At 41.3% G+C, this 12,527-nt stretch overlaps 1 protein-coding gene across 3 annotated transcripts; it reads right to left on the bottom strand.

The window, feature by feature from the left end:
- Positions 1-3,215: 3,215 nt before the first annotated feature.
- On the bottom strand, positions 3,216-10,103 carry zgc:63972 (protein CutA homolog). Of its 3 annotated transcripts, none has more exons than XM_046375895.1 (7): positions 10,014-10,102; positions 9,737-9,857; positions 9,062-9,210; positions 7,351-7,410; positions 6,499-6,544; positions 6,362-6,411; positions 3,216-4,563 (listed from the first exon to the last, which is right to left on the bottom strand). In XM_046375895.1, the coding sequence occupies exons 2-7, from the start codon at positions 9,839-9,841 to the stop codon at positions 4,461-4,463; spliced, it is 513 nt and encodes a 170-aa protein (XP_046231851.1). In that variant the 5' UTR covers positions 9,842-9,857; positions 10,014-10,102; the 3' UTR covers positions 3,216-4,460. The 3 variants fall into 3 exon arrangements, with proteins under 3 accessions (XP_046231851.1, XP_046231852.1, XP_046231853.1); XM_046375896.1 differs by having other exon boundaries at positions 9,737-9,854; positions 10,014-10,063; XM_046375897.1 differs by having other exon boundaries at positions 4,466-4,563; positions 6,362-6,450; positions 6,531-6,544; positions 10,014-10,103.
- Positions 10,104-12,527: the final 2,424 nt, after the last annotated feature.

Raw genomic sequence — 12,527 nt, 5'->3', positions numbered from 1 at the left:
CTCTGTCATTGTATGTAGGTCAGAAGTATGCTATATTCTTGAGTCCATATGTACTTTCACAGCTGTGCTCTGGATGGAAGGCAGTCGTAGTAGCAGCAGCAGCTACTCCACCTTTGTACTACTTCCAGCACTGCCATATGGAGAAAGGTACACCTCCTGTTTTTTTTTGTTTTGTTTTTTTTTTTACAATAACAATCATTTTCACCTCTTATAGCACAACACATGCATTCACGGACAAGACGAAAAGAAACACATAAGAAAAGAAAATGGGCTGCAGAGAGAGAATGAGAGAGGGATGCCAGGGAAACAAGGGAGAGAGGCAAGAAGAATGTGTCAGTAAACAGTGAAAGGAGGGCGAGGAGGGAAATGAGATGGCTAATGATGCAGGGAAAGGCAGTGATGACAGAGATACACATCTGATTTTTGCATTTACCTGACAGGGAATCAGAAGACAGGCTCTCTTGCTGCTGCATCTTGAATGTTGGCTCCAGTGTGAGAACTGACTGTGTGTTACTGTGTGTGACTGTGTGTGTTTGTGTGTGTGTGTCCCTCTCTCTCCACAAGCTACAAAGAGTGAACAAGCCAGCACGCCTCACTGTGTGTTTTGATGACGGAGTCCGCGTAGCAGCTCAGGGAGCGAGCGAGCAAGCAGAGCCAGGAGGAAGGTATGGGAGAAGAAATGAGCTTCTTTATTACCTCGCCAAGTGTCTCCAATCTCATTCTCAATTTCCCTCATTCTTGTTCTGCTGTGAGCGTGGATGTGTACGTCTGCAAACGAAACGAAACACATGCAGATGGTGATTTATGAGGTGCATGGAGGCTGGGAGATGGGAGGAGCGATGGAGAGGGAGGGATGAAGAAGTGGAAGAGGAGGAGGTGCTGAAGAAAGCAATCACCTTTAGTGAAGGCTTACTCACTCAGGCACTGAGCCATTAGTCTTCCCTCCCCTCCATGTAACCTTGCAACGCAGAACGCTAAGCCAATTCAAGCTTGCATGTACCACAACATTTGTTTGGCTGTGTGAGATCTTATCTTCAGTGAATTTGCAGCCTGCGAATGGCAAAATGCCACCATGTCACACGACGTCCGCATGCTCCACTGTGTTAAAATGGGGAAAGCTCATTACAACATGCATGAAAAGTGTGTAAATCAAACTTTAAGTTTTCCCTGTTGTCTATTATGTTGTCCAAGACTGTTGTAAGAATATTGACATTCTTCTTTCTCACATGCCCAGATGTCAGATTTGTGTATTAGGCTCACTCTCAGCCTATTTAAAATTCCATCTCGGCCTAATGTGAGAGCGTGGTACTACATTACAATGTAAACTTTTTAAAAATGCAGAGAAGATATAATTGTATTCTAAAATATGCATTCACATTAAAAAAACAGCTGATCTGCCCTTGGTAACAGATCAGGGGTGCTGTATAATCATGTTGCTCCTCCCCAGGAAGGAGCAGTTTTCTGCCTGGAGTAGCTGGTCAGGACTCTGCTCCCATTAGCAAACTGCCTGCTGCTAAAATATTCCTCCTTCCTACAATGTATTCACACAGCTCCAGCCATCTTTTTTAGACTGTGACATTTGTGCTTGCATGTGCTTATACGGGTTAAAAGTAATAACAAAACACCAAATAAGCTTTTTGACTGAGTTCAGGTGACAGCAGGTATGATGATCTACTTTGCAACGCCAACCAAGAACTCTAAAATGGAGGGGAAAAAAGACATGTGGATGCTCTACTTGTTGCAGCAATAACACATGAGACACTCATGCATTTAAATGTATTTTCAGTGGAAGTAAACTTTTCACTCATTTATTAAGAATATTCTTTGTGCAGTATTTGAGTTCCCAAACTGTCCATGACCCAAAGACTGCATTGGAGCACTGCTAGAAATCACTGCAAATTCACTGAAATTTGTAAAACTGTCAAGTCAAGTCAAGTCAAGATGATGTCAACTGTTGGAAATGCTGGAACATTAAATTAATAAAGAAAAACTAACCACCAGCAACCAAATTTCATCAAAACATCCATGTTAGCTCGCTGTTGGCTTGCTGGATCACATAGCTCTGAGTGTACTTGCGTGTGTGTGTGTGTGTGTTATTATACTTTATCAAATTGCTCAGTGGGAACATGTTATCAGCGTCTGTGTCTTACGGCTCATTCTTAATTATCCTGTTCCTCTATCCCTGAGTCCCATGGAGAATTTAATGACACAGCAAGAGAGGCAACCATATGTCTCTGTGTTTACACAACATGGAAAATCTGCATGCAGAAACATACAGCATTTCTTTAGCTGCCTCAACCAATTAGGCTTTGACTGAATGTACTGTGGATAACATCTTCACACAAGTACATGGAGAGTCAGTTGAAAATAATTAATAGCAAGCGAGAGAGATTCTACACACAAGAGGAGAGAAAACTAATTATGTATCTGATGTACAGCAATCAACGTTTACTGAGGTTGGAAGTACTTGGAAATAATATTACCAATAAATGGGAAAAACATATTTATGCTCACCACAGGAGACTGAACCTGATTTCATAAGAAGTGGAGAAGAGAGGCTGATGAGGCCAAAGTGTCAGGAGAGGAGATGTAGTGGCAGCATATTAAAATTACGTTGGGTTGGGAAATAAGCAGATTTTGTTTATTTCTGATAAAGTACAAAAACAACAGCCAGCTTGCATTAACTTAATATTATTTGCATGTGAATACCTGGAAATAACTGCATGTGTGTTTTTATGGCTATTCAAACACCACCACCTAGTGAATATTTAATCACATTGCAGGAGCCTTTTTCATTTTTCTGCAATGATGAACTGCAATATTTATTTCACACTGTGTCATTTGTCCAGTCACAAAGAGACATGAGTACCTGTACAGGACATCCACACACACACACACACACACAAAACACACACCACCACCAAACGGCCTGATCTCTGGACCTGATGGGGAGGATTATTTTGGCTCCACAGACACAACGGCCGACTAAACCATGTCTGCAGTTCCTTTGTTGAGGCCTCATGCCGGAAACGCTTCCTGCAGACTGAGGCTTAGTGTGTATTTTTGTTTAATGAGGTAAGCACGCATGGCTGTGAACTGTGCAACTGCAAATACGGCACGTCATAACTGGCAGATTTGTTCCACTTGAAACGAAATTGACATAAAATTCACGTGTAACAGACGTGTAACATACAGCTGATTAACGAATTAGTTTGTTTTTGTTATTCAGCTGAAATTTTATTTATTTACAAGACTACTCCTTTGGAGATCAAGGATGTCTTATTCAAGGGAGACCATCTCAGATAACAATCAGTTGTTCAAAATACAAACAAAACATTGATAACATTTTATAATTAGCCATTAGGAATACAAGTGAGAGACAGGGTCAAGATGAACAATGCTGCCAAGTACTCTTATTCATATCTGAGCGCTAATTCATCTGCAGTCATTCTGTCTGAGGGTAAAATCTGCTAACGTGGAGCAAAGCAGTACTGAGATTCAGCAGTGTTCAGTTCATTCAGTACACCACGCAGACTGTTGTGTGCCACTTACAGCATCTGCATCGATGAGGGAAATCTTCCACAGCCTGACAGATCAATAATGTATTGATCTGTAGGTATATGCAGATTGCTCAACGTCCGATCGGATTTCACCTTTCTTGTTGGTGCTTTAAAAAATGTATTGAACTTGAAACATAACAATAAATATAATGTTACAGTAGAGGTAATGTCATGTTCGCTACATGGCTGTGATATACAAATGAATTACTGCAGTTATCAGTCATCGATATGTTTAAGCACAAACTGCTACTGTGTTAAACCTGCCCTGAAGGCAAACCTTAATGATCACCTGCAGGAGTGATATCGTCTTACACGAATACATACATAAAAAGCTAAAGTGGAGGGCAGGTTTTATCAAATACTCAAAGATTAAAGGACAGTTATGCTTGTAGTGAGGCGCCACAGTGGATGAGAAATCATGTAAAATGAGGAGAAGGCAAAGAATGCATGATACAGAGAGGTGGTTCCTCTACATGAACTTGTAACAGGATGTTCAAATTGTCACTGATTTCTAAAACTTTGTTTGTGGTCAGTTTAAGCCAGTTTTACCTCTGAGAGTTAAGGTGCTATTATTACATGCTTTTACTAAAAACTGACTGAAATTGTGTTAGGATGAGGTGTTCTGTTATGCGATGTTAAACTGACACATCCCAGTCTAATACAAGCAGGTATTTTCTACGGCTGAGGAACAAAACTCTTTCAAGGACTGAAATCAAATCTCCACACCACAAAGTGGAATTTACAGTGAAAAGGTCAGAGCAACAAAACAGTGTCAATGTATTGAACTTTTTATCCTGAACCCTTGGATCCAAAGCCTTCAAACAGCAGCCTGTGCGTGTGGCTCAGCGTCCTTGTTCAGCTGCAGTCCGTGCAGAGACTGGCCTTCAATTTAATGATGCATCAGGCGTCTGGAATGGCTTCATCCATCCACCTCATGTAAGCCAGACTGCCGTCCTGCACTGGAAAGCTGAGCACTTCTGGGTTTGCATAAGGATGGAAAGACCTTGAAAGAACACGAGCACAAACATGTCAGATGAGATAAAGAATTTCTTCATGTACATGAACTCTACAACAGAAATTATGTAGAAATGTTGTAGAAATGTAGAAATGTTGGTATAGTAGCTTTCAACTACCGACAATTCAAAGTGCTTTACACGAGCCATAAAGCCATTAAGACAAGATATAAAACAAACACAAGGCAATGTAAAAAGACAGAATAAAAATCACAGTGCAGCTACAGTTCAGAGCAAGGTAAGAATAAAAACTAAACCAAATGAAAACAAACCAAAATTGAAACCAAATTTAAGTACTCAAGTCCTGATTTAAAAGAATGGAGAGTTGGATCAGACCTCGAGCTTTCTGGAAGTTTGTGGTGCATAAAACTGAATGCTGCTCCTCCATGTTTAGTCTTGACTCTGGGGACAGTAAGCAGACCTGCCCTAAATGATCTGAGAGCATCCGATGGTTCCTAAGAGAGCAGCAGATCAGAAATGCATCCCGGCCCGGTGCCATTCAGTACTTTACGAAACAACAGATCTGACAACTGGAGTGTTGTGATCCACTCTCCTGGCCTCAGTCCTTTAATTCTCGATTATTCTGAGGTGACAATAGGCTGATTTTGAAATTGTCTTCATGTGAAGATTTAGGCCTGAGCCCATGACTCACATGTCGGACTCCTCCGGACCCCAGCAGGTAGAAATCCCATTCACTGCACATGAATTCACTGGTTTTGTTTCACTGAGTCTTTTGAAAGCGATGGCGTCATTTAGAGACAATCATCCAGTTAAATCTTTTTGAGCTGATTTCCAATGAACTCGTACGATGTCTCCAGTTCGCATGTTCTTATCTGGAGTACAAGTATGTCAGCAGTCCACTACTGTTTGGGTTGCTGGGTAAAGTTACTGTTTGAGTTTTGTAGTTTGTAACAACAGGGAAAAACTACAAGAAAGAAAGAACAGCAAAGCAGAGAACAAGAGGTGAGAAAAGCATCTGCACAGTAGGGAGCAGCACCAGTTACTTCCACCATGGATGCTGTTATGGTGCTTGACTTGGAGTGAGGCTTCCCGGTGCACATAAAGGAGACAAAAAGTGCTTTAAAACACATCGCTGCTCACACTGTATTGTCTTCTTCCAATGATGTGCTAATTCATCACCTAAGGTCTGCGCACTGTGTGGTGTAAGAGAATCCATTTCAACAACTTGGCACGTTGGCAAGTCTAATAGCCAGATGAGAAGAAATGTAGGCAATTAAAGCTTGATGGTTATTTGATGGTGTCGTAGTGGAATGACAGCATATCTACCATCTTCTGCTATTTTCCTTATTTCCTTATCAAACTGCCAGTTACAATCATGATCAAATGACAAAGAACGGGAACCATCTGCTTTAGAGAGTGGATGTTTTATTAGAAATCAAACTGAAGCGACTAAATGCTGTTCTGCTCCCTCCAACTACTTTTACACACAGCAGCAGCAAATTAGGAGGCTTTTGAACAACACCAGTATGTTATGAAATATGCTTTGCATGAATAAGATGTTGCAATTGTTTGATCATAGTGACTGCTTTTGCTGAACAGAGCAGCCGCTCCCTGAAGGCCCATTTATTAAGCTCCACGGTGAGTGTGAGTGAGGGCATTTTAAATATACAACAATGCTCGAATAGGAAATTAACACAATGAGCTTTAATGCACGTCAATGATAATATAATGCACATCTTAAGCAGTTAGCAGTTAGTTTAGAATTTAAACACAAGTTGATATGCTGTTTTCAATAAGCTGAAACCATTACACAAAGCAAACTCTCACCTCACATAATCTATGACTTGCTGGATCCTGGAGGTCTTTGTCTTCACCAGCTGCAACAACAGTGACATCTCTTCTTGCAGTTCTGCTCTCTCATCAACATGCCTGTTGAGTACATGCGTAAAAGGACTTAAGCTTACCATCAGAATTTCACTTGCATCCTGGATTTCACCTTTCCAATAGTACCTAAAGAGCCAGAAAACACATGACAACATTAGACATTAGAACTGTAGTTCACTACACATGTAGTGTAAATTCGTAAGGACTGAAAAGTATCGATGCAGAGTCTCTAAATTTGGTAAAAAGCTTTCTTGAAAAACTGTATTTTTTGAAACAGCAATCAAGCATTTATTACGGCATCAGCGCTAAAGTGACACAACCTTTCCGGACAGGCTTTTATGGCGTCAAGTGCAAAACTGCTCCTTTGCTTTAAACGTGGGTTCATGGTGTGTGACACAGCAAAACACAAACAATGAAGAACATGGATTTAAGCACAGTCTATGTGAAATGTCAAAATAAATAAGTCTTTATATAAATGCATAAAATGAAAACGCATTCATTACGCGCCTGCACTCACATTAAACCCCTACCACCTCAATCGCCACCGTCATTCCAAAGCTAATCCAACCCCATCTTCTATTTATAGGCTAAACGTCCGTTTGGTTAACAGCTTTAATGCTGAATGCTTATTATTCCCGTCCTTGTTCCTTTTGTGGTTATGCATTTACAGGAAAGCTAATCCATGCATATAAACACGTGACTACGTTGAAGGCTGACTGCCACTCAGTTTCCAATGAGGAAAAAGCTGATAAAAACATTCAGATGCAGCCACTTCAACTTGTGGTTCCCTGGTCAGCTATGGAGCAGCGAGAACAGGAACACATGTGTTCATGTATTTGTGTGCAGACGTGTAGGATGTTCAGCTAGCCTTTCTGGGTGAGCTTTCAGCAGAGTACAAAGTCGTGTCAAGGCAGGGGTCGAGTATCATTTACATTGTGGACGTCCTGGAGAGAATGTTAATACTGGCTGCCAGCCGCCTCTCCATGATTGCCCTGGAAAAAGCGACAGAACAGGAGGAAGCGTGGATGGAAACAGAAGGGGCACACACAGAAAGAGAGGAAAGGAAAAATTAGACACACCAGCTGTTTATCAATTACAGCACGAAACCGGGATCTTACATTATGGGCTTTTCGAGGAGGCCACATGAAAAGACTTTAGTGCACTAAATTCACACAAGATGGTAAACTTTGCGTTCTGCTGCTGCTCGGCTGATATTATTGTTTATCACCAGCTCAGCTGAGCCGGCCTCCTCGAGCCAGCTTCACTGAAGGAGATGATTTGCATATCTGGCAGCCGCACTTTGGCTTCTTTCTGTCTTGACACGTGCTAAATAGACCTCATTTACATGCAGCTAAAATGCCAACAAAGAAGATGAGAGTGCAAACACGGCGCTCGACCAGCTGTGGGTTTGACGGGGCCGTGTCTCTTATCTAGACAGAAAAGTCAAACATGGTCCTGGCTGACTGACTTTGGATTGTTTAAATCAGTGGTCCTCAAAGTGGGGACCACCAGGGGTCTTTCAAGGGGGTTCTAAGCAAAAAAGGGGAATCATTTATTTCAGTTGAACTCCATCCATAATTAACACAATGACAGAATGCTTGCATATTTTGGTCATGGGTTTCATAAATTTTAATAATAAATCATTTAAAAGCAAAATTATTATCAGATGGGACAAAGTCTTTTCAAATGAGGGGCTCGTGGTCTATTATGTGTCAACTTACAGATCTTTGGTGTGAAGAGACTTGAGAGCTACTGGTTTAATTTAATTTGCTTGGAGATTAAAGAATTAGTTTGTATTTGTGTTTTGGGAAAGCTATGGTAGCACAAAGACGGGAGGCAAACAGGTGGCTTGGCTCTGTAAAAAGATAAACAAATCCACATACTCACACCTCTTAAGCTCTCCAATTAATATGTTTTATCTCTCTTGTTTAATCTCAAGGAGACTGAATGGAATCTTTTGTTTAATCTGTTCAAAAACCAAAGTGTAAAAACAACAAGTTGTGGGATGTTTTTTTTAACCAAAGTGTACCGGTAGTTTTCACAATTTGGTTTTTCTACAGATTAAACATGTGTTAATTAGTGAGTTTGGAGGTGCTGCTTGGTGAAGTTTGTTTTTTTAACCTTTGGTCAGAACCAGGCTAGCTAACCCCTGCAACCCCCCAGTCTCTGTGCTAAGCTAAGATAACAAGTTGCTGGCTCTACCTGAGCGTGGCATTGATCTCATTTCACTCTCGACAAGAAAACAAACTAGATAACACTTCATTGATCTACAGGGAGAGACTCACAAATATGTACATTTCCAAAAACACAGAACTCTTCCTTTGATATACACAATACAGACAAAAGTATTGGGACATACCTCTTTTTTATTGAATTCAGGTGTGTTATGACTGACTTCATAACACTGACTTCCAGTGAAGGGAAATCTTAATGCTTCAGCACACCAAGACATTTTGGACAATGCTATGCTTCCAACTTTGTGGCAACAGTTTGCTGAAGGCCCTTTTCTATTCCAGCATGACTGTGCTCTGTATTTAGAATATGATGTCATTAAAGTCCTCGTTGATGTTATGGTCGGGTGTCCCGATACTTTTGTCAATGCAGTGTATTTGAGCTGTAACCTGGGACAATTCACTACTGTACCTGCCAATGTCCTTGGCTGCCTGCTCATTGGGACTGTTGATAAGAAGGACCGAGTGGTGGCCTGGTATGTAGCTCCCTGTGAAGGCTGAATGAAGATGGACCCCGATGGACCACAACCCAGGATACATGGACACGGACAGGACCAAGAGCTATGGAGGGTATTGGGCGAAGTGTGGGTGAAATGAGGGTCGAGAACATGTCAAAAGTGTTGAAATGTCAAAGTTTGTGCGTCAATGTTTGAATCCATCATAAATTATTTGGACATTTGGCTGTTTCATGGTGTTTCATGTTGGATGAGGCGAAGTTATAACTCAATTTAATTATCTGCTGCCCTCTGAGAGGATTGCCATGTTTGGATTGGATTCAGTATTTATCCTCTTATTATTTGGCGCTGTCTGTCACAGATAAATGAGTATAGTCCTTGGCTTGGACGCAGTGACCAATTTATAATCTGTCCTACTTCTTTGCACAGCACAGCATCACGCACAGCCAGACAGAGCTGCACATAAATCCAACACAAATAGGCCTATGTTAGGAAAAAAATTACAATTAATAACAATTTAGTATTTCCCACATCAAAGCTCTTCCGTGATGGATAACTTAAGACTTTTCTGAAAGTTTTCATACGAGAAATAAGATCATGAGAGTCCATAACATCATCACAGTAGCTCTTACCGAACATAACATGAGCAGCACCGACCGAAAGACAGAGTAGAGGACAGCCTCTTTATGGCATCGCTGGAACAGCCACTCCATCCTGTTTGGGGCAACAAATGTCATCCCCAGAGTCCCGCTGCTGAAGACAATAAGTGGGACAAACTGTGCTGAACCGCCTTCATAAAACGCTGCGGATGTTATCCGGTGGTAATTAGTGTTTCGTCATATTTACAACCATTTCAGCCGCGGTTAAACAGCTGCTTTGTTGCAGAAACACATAGAGAAAACTCATTACCTTTATAGAAGAAGTGCATTGTGTTGACAGGTAGGGCACGCAGGACGGTCAAAGGCAGCGATAAATCTCCGCGGCGTTTGATTGGTTGCTTTTCACTTCCTGACACGGTGGTAGCCAATAAAAAGGCCGGACGGCCTCTGCTGTCCTGCCTCCGGGTCTTAGTCATAATCGGCTTTGGTGTATTTACTGTATAAACACAAGTTGCCTGAGCCTCAGGACGTGTTTGTGATGCGGTGATAAAGGAGAGGAGAGTGAAATCAATCGTGGTAAATGTGTGCTTCAGTGGTAGTAAATCATAAACCCTAATATTTAGCTTTTTAGTGACGGTTGCTGATGCTATGTACCTGTAATCCTGTAATGTACTTCAAGTGAGGCACTTGTACTGCATTTTCTACATTACAGAGGAGCTCACTGTGACTATTACTCCACTGCATTCATTTGACAGCGACATTTTAGATTTAAAAAGCACATGATAATTTTATAAAATGTAAAGCATTGTCAGGCAGTAGCACAAAGTGGTTGTGGTCCACCTGAAATACAATGCGGTAAAAACAGAAATCAGAAGACCTCAGACCCTCTGAGAGGTGCCAGTCTGCTGCGTAATGCTGTTAATGCAGGCCTGAAGGCCTCTTTCAACACGCTTAGCTTTGTCATGTCGCCTTGACACTTGAACATTACTGTAAACTGAGATTTGAACACGTTTTTTGAATATTTTTCAATGTAAAAGTCAAATAAATTTTCATATGCTCATATGAAGCGACTACAACTTCACAGTGTGGGGTAACATAGATGTCTGTTTGGTGAACAAAAGAAATATAAACGTGATGATGCATAACCTATATAACATATAAAACGTTTTTGTTTTTTTTTTCTTATTTTGTGCAGTAACAATCATTCATGGTCAGCTCTGTGTTCTGTCACCTTCCTCAAATGTGCAAGCTCAGTGTTTGGCTGTGGGAGTGGTGAACACATCACTGCTTTTCTACAAACAGACTTGTAATGTGATATAAAAAGATGATTGATAATAGGCTTCTGTTTTGGAACAGATTAAATCAGGATGATGACACAATGCATATGGTCCACATAAACGTTTTTTTCATAATGGAAAAAAAAAACAGCCTCAAATCTCTGAAGTCTCAATACCGCGAAGTCTCAGTACAGCAACTAAACTATAATAGGCTCTTTAGTCACAGTGAGTTGTAAAGTCAATGCACAGATAGTAAAATTTCAAAGACACCGTTTATGTAAATGATATTAAAGTTTAAGGGGCACTTGTTGCAAAGTAATATAACTGCTACAAGGGAAGAGGACAAGGAGGTGTTAGTTTTCAGTGATGTGTAATAATTAACACCTGGATAATATGTGCTTGTTTTCACACTGAAAGCACTGATTATTCCATAACAAGATAAAAAAAAAAAGGAAAGGAAAAAACAAAGAAAAAGAAAATGGCCCTGCATCGCATTGTTTGAGTGTCTGAGACCAGTTTCTGTGGCCAGTCACATGCACAAGTACAGATAAATGGGTTTTGGTGCACACACATCACAGCCTTACACAGTGACTACAGAAGCTCGTCAGATAAGAAAAACCAGGGACCCTTCTGAATGCAGAAGATCCAGACCAACACGGATTATACAGAAATATAAATAATTCAGAGGTGGATTGTTGAAGCTAGAACCAACCAAAGTGATCCATTCTGCTTGGGATTTCATTGGCTTACATGAAACAGAAGTATGGAAGGGAAACTAGACAGAGAAGCTGATTAGTGAAGAAAAAAATAACACGTGTGTTTGTTGACTGCGTGAACACAAGATGAAATGTTCAGGTTGAGCACTGACAGAAGCTCACAGAAATGGCAGCTCATTGAGGCTTTGGATTTTGTGTGTTATTGTTCATGTCCACATGGGGGAGTTGTGGGTCTGCACATGTCTCACTCCATCCCCCCACCGCCCCCCTTTTCACTGTGGTGAATAAATTAAATGTAGAGTGTTCATTCTGCATGTATGAAACTCTCATTGGCTGAAATGAAATGTAAATGCTTGGACAAAGCAAGTTGCATGACTATGACCCCCCCCCCCCCCCACCACACACACACACTTTTTTTCATTGACCCCTTCTCTCTCAGCCTTATGGGCTTTGAATGCATCCCCCCAACCCACACCCCTCCTCTGTCAGAGGACACAGCACGGATCAGAAAGCGGACAACAGGGGGCGCCACAGGCATCACAGCCTCAGAACAAACCAATTTATTTCCCAAGCTCACACAGGCTTCATTTGAGAGCCCATCAGAGAGCTCCAATAGAGCCACTTAAGCCACTGTTCCCTAACATGAAAGAAGGCAACCAAAATAGAGATAGGAAGAAAGGCGAAGAGCCGGAGGAGAGGCGTTTGATCTGCTTGTTCTGGGGCATCACTCAGAGGGGTTCGCTTTCCCTCAGGAGTGCTGCGGCCTGTTTGTCCCTTAGAAGTCTAATGTGAAAAATAGGATAATTTTTATTTCTGTCGACGCTTCCTGTC

This window comes from Scatophagus argus, chromosome 20 (genome assembly GCF_020382885.2).
Source record: "Scatophagus argus isolate fScaArg1 chromosome 20, fScaArg1.pri, whole genome shotgun sequence".
NCBI lineage: Eukaryota > Metazoa > Chordata > Actinopteri > Scatophagidae > Scatophagus > Scatophagus argus.
The sequence above is the reverse complement of the archived record's forward strand: the minus strand, read 5'-3'. Positions and strand labels throughout refer to the sequence as shown.

Bases quoted from the DNA above. Each gene is read 5' to 3' on its own strand.
- zgc:63972 (XM_046375895.1), bottom strand. From the start codon at position 9,841: ATGACATTTGTTGCCCCAAACAGGATGGAGTGGCTGTTCCAGCGATGC. The intron at 9,211-9,736 runs GTAAGAGCTACT...TACCCTCCATAG, and splicing joins TGCTGCTCATGTTATGTTCG to CTCTTGGTCCTGTCCGTGTC. The intron at 7,411-9,061 runs GTACAGTAGTGA...CGCTTTTTCCAG, and splicing joins GCAGCCAAGGACATTGGCAG to GGCAATCATGGAGAGGCGGC.